This window comes from Babylonia areolata, chromosome 5 (assembly GCF_041734735.1).
Source record: "Babylonia areolata isolate BAREFJ2019XMU chromosome 5, ASM4173473v1, whole genome shotgun sequence".
NCBI classification, from domain to species: domain Eukaryota; kingdom Metazoa; phylum Mollusca; class Gastropoda; order Neogastropoda; family Buccinidae; genus Babylonia; species Babylonia areolata.
In genome coordinates, this window is record NC_134880.1 from 45,735,638 (window position 1) to 45,738,137 (window position 2,500).

General features: G+C 50.0%; 1 protein-coding gene across 1 annotated transcript in view; it reads left to right on the plus strand.

Moving 5' to 3' along the window:
• Positions 1-2,412: 2,412 nt before the first annotated feature.
• LOC143282491 (protein disulfide-isomerase A3-like) overlaps positions 2,413-2,500 on the plus strand; it is a 27,087-nt gene continuing 26,999 nt past the window's right edge. Inside the window, exon 1 of the mRNA XM_076588153.1 lies at positions 2,413-2,500. This exon is cut by the window's right edge and continues 137 nt beyond it. Within this exon, the coding sequence (XP_076444268.1) occupies positions 2,477-2,500 (24 nt within the window). The 5' untranslated portion in view covers positions 2,413-2,476.

Sequence of the window (2,500 nt, forward strand, 5' to 3'; positions counted from 1 at the left end):
ACATTGGAACAAACCTAGACACTTCCTCAAAAAACAGGAAGCGCCGGGCCTGTCCTTATACCGATCATCTGACATGTGCACACAGCAGCAAAGACAGAAGAAATGTGCAAACACAAATTAGCTTTTATTGAAGATTGGCATAGCCTCTTTAATCCTGAACAAGCCACAAAGAACACATGGAAAATACAGAACAAACACATGTTTGCCTCGGTGGTTTTTCAACTGGTAATTAGATGAAAAGTCAGGAAACACATTCCCAAAATGGCAGAATGAGAAAAAATCGGAGTAAAAAATTAATGGTCTTTCCCAAAGTCAAAGGACACAGCACCATTTCGTGAAACGGGGGCTCGAACTGTGATCACTGGTGAACAGAGTGGATCACAGGTACAACTCTGACCCACTGACTCACTCTACCCTGGCGCCCCTAAGGGCGGGGGTGAAGGGAGATAAAGTATTGCTGACGTAGGAACATGAAAACACCATGTATGTAGTGGAGTGATGACCTAGAGGAAACGCGTCCGCCGAGGAAGCGAGAGAATCTGAGCGCGCTGGTTCGAATTACGGCTCAGCCGCCGATATTTTCTCCCCCTCCACTAGACCTTGAGTGGTGGTCTGGACGCTAGTCATTCGGATGAGACGATAAACCGAGGTCCCGTGTGTAGCATGCACTTAGCGCATGTAAAAAGAACCCACGGCAACAAATGGGTTGTTCCTGATAAAATTCTGTAGAAAAATCCACTTCGATTGGAAAAAAAAACAAAAACAAATAAAACTGCACGCAGGAAAAAATGCAAACAAAAAAATGGGTGGCGCTGTAGTATAGCAACGCGCTCTCCCTGGGGAGAGCAGCCCGAATTTCACACAGAGAAATCTGTTGTGATAAAAAAAAAAAGAAAAAAAAAAAGAAATACAAGAAGAAGAAATACACGGAGGCAGTGACACAGCTTGAAGCGTTCGTTTCCATGGCAATCACTGAGTGTTCTTCTGTCTGTTTGCGACTGCTGAAGCTCGATCTTTTACCTCCTGCTGTGAACAGTGAAGACAGAAAGCTACGGGCGCGTGCTCAGACCACGCCCACCCCCTTTTCCAGAACCCGCCATGGTTGAGGCTGGATGAGATCGAACTGGAGAGGGTATGTGTACGGGTGTTCTCTCTCTCTCTCTCTCTCTCTCTCTCTCTCTTTATTCTTCTAGGTTTGATTCCTCACTTCCTACCTTCTTTCCCCCCCCGCTCTGCGCCAGGAGTGACGTGTCGCTACGAGTCAATGTCACACCTGTGACATGGCCCGGTGTTACAGCCTCTGACGACTCCACCTCCCACCCCTACCCCCTCACCCCGGTACGTTTTACCCCCCGGACCATTCTGGGCTAGGCTGGAATAAACCATGGCTAGTGAAGATCGACCCCCTCCCCACCCCACCCCACCCCACCCCACCCCACCATCTCCACCATGGTTGGAAATTGTCCCCCTTCTACTGTTTAAGTTCGTCTAGTAATGGGGGGGGGGGGGGGCGGGGAGCGGGGGATGGGGGGGTGGGGGGGTGGAAAGAGGTATTGAGCCGTTCTGGTCTGGTCTATACCGCTCCCTAACTCCCTCCATTTCCTTTATCACATAACTATAACAAACGTGAGTGGACAGTGGAGTGATGGCCTAGAGGTAACCACGTCCGCCGAGGAAGCGAGAGAATCTGAGCGCGCTGGTTCAAATCACGGCTCAGCCGCCGATATTTTCTTCCCCTCCACTAGAACTTGAGTGGTAGTCTGGACGCTAGTCATTCGGATGAGACGATAAACCGAGGTCCCGTGTGCAGCATGCACTTAGCGCACCAACGGCAGCAAAAGGGTTGTTCCTGGCAAAATTCTATAGAAAAAAAGTAAATTTTTAAAAAATGCACGCAGGAAAAAAATACAAAAAAAAAAAAAAGAGATGGCGCTGTAGTGTAGCGATGCGTTCGCCCTGGGGAGAGCAGCCCGAATTTCACACGAAGAAATCTGTTGTGATAAAAAGAAATACAAATACAAAACGTTGGGTAGGGGATGGGTGGGGGGGGGGGGGGGCTACTTTGATCGCCTGTATTGATTCTGTCTGGGCCACATTTACACCCGGGAGAAGTTATTTCACTCTAACCAAGAGGAGTCAGTACTGACCAGGTGAAATTTACTCCCCCCAGGGGGTCATTCCTGGCCTGCCGAGGCAGAATTCCCCTCCGGGGGGTGTTAAAACCAACGGGGTGGGGGTTACGACTAAGCTACTACACCGGAAGTAGCCTGAGCGTGGACCAATGAGAGTGAGCCAGCACAGTGACAGAACCTCGTGGTGAGCCCCCCCCCCCCCTACCCCTCCATCTCCCACTTCCCCTCCTTCTCGACTTATCTTTACTTTCTCTCATCCACACTCTCTACTCTTTCTCCTTTTTATCTCTCTCGCGCGCTCTCTCTCTCTCTTTCTTCGCCTGTCCGTCTTTCTGCCCGTAAGCATGCTGTCCTTGCGTGCTGTGCTG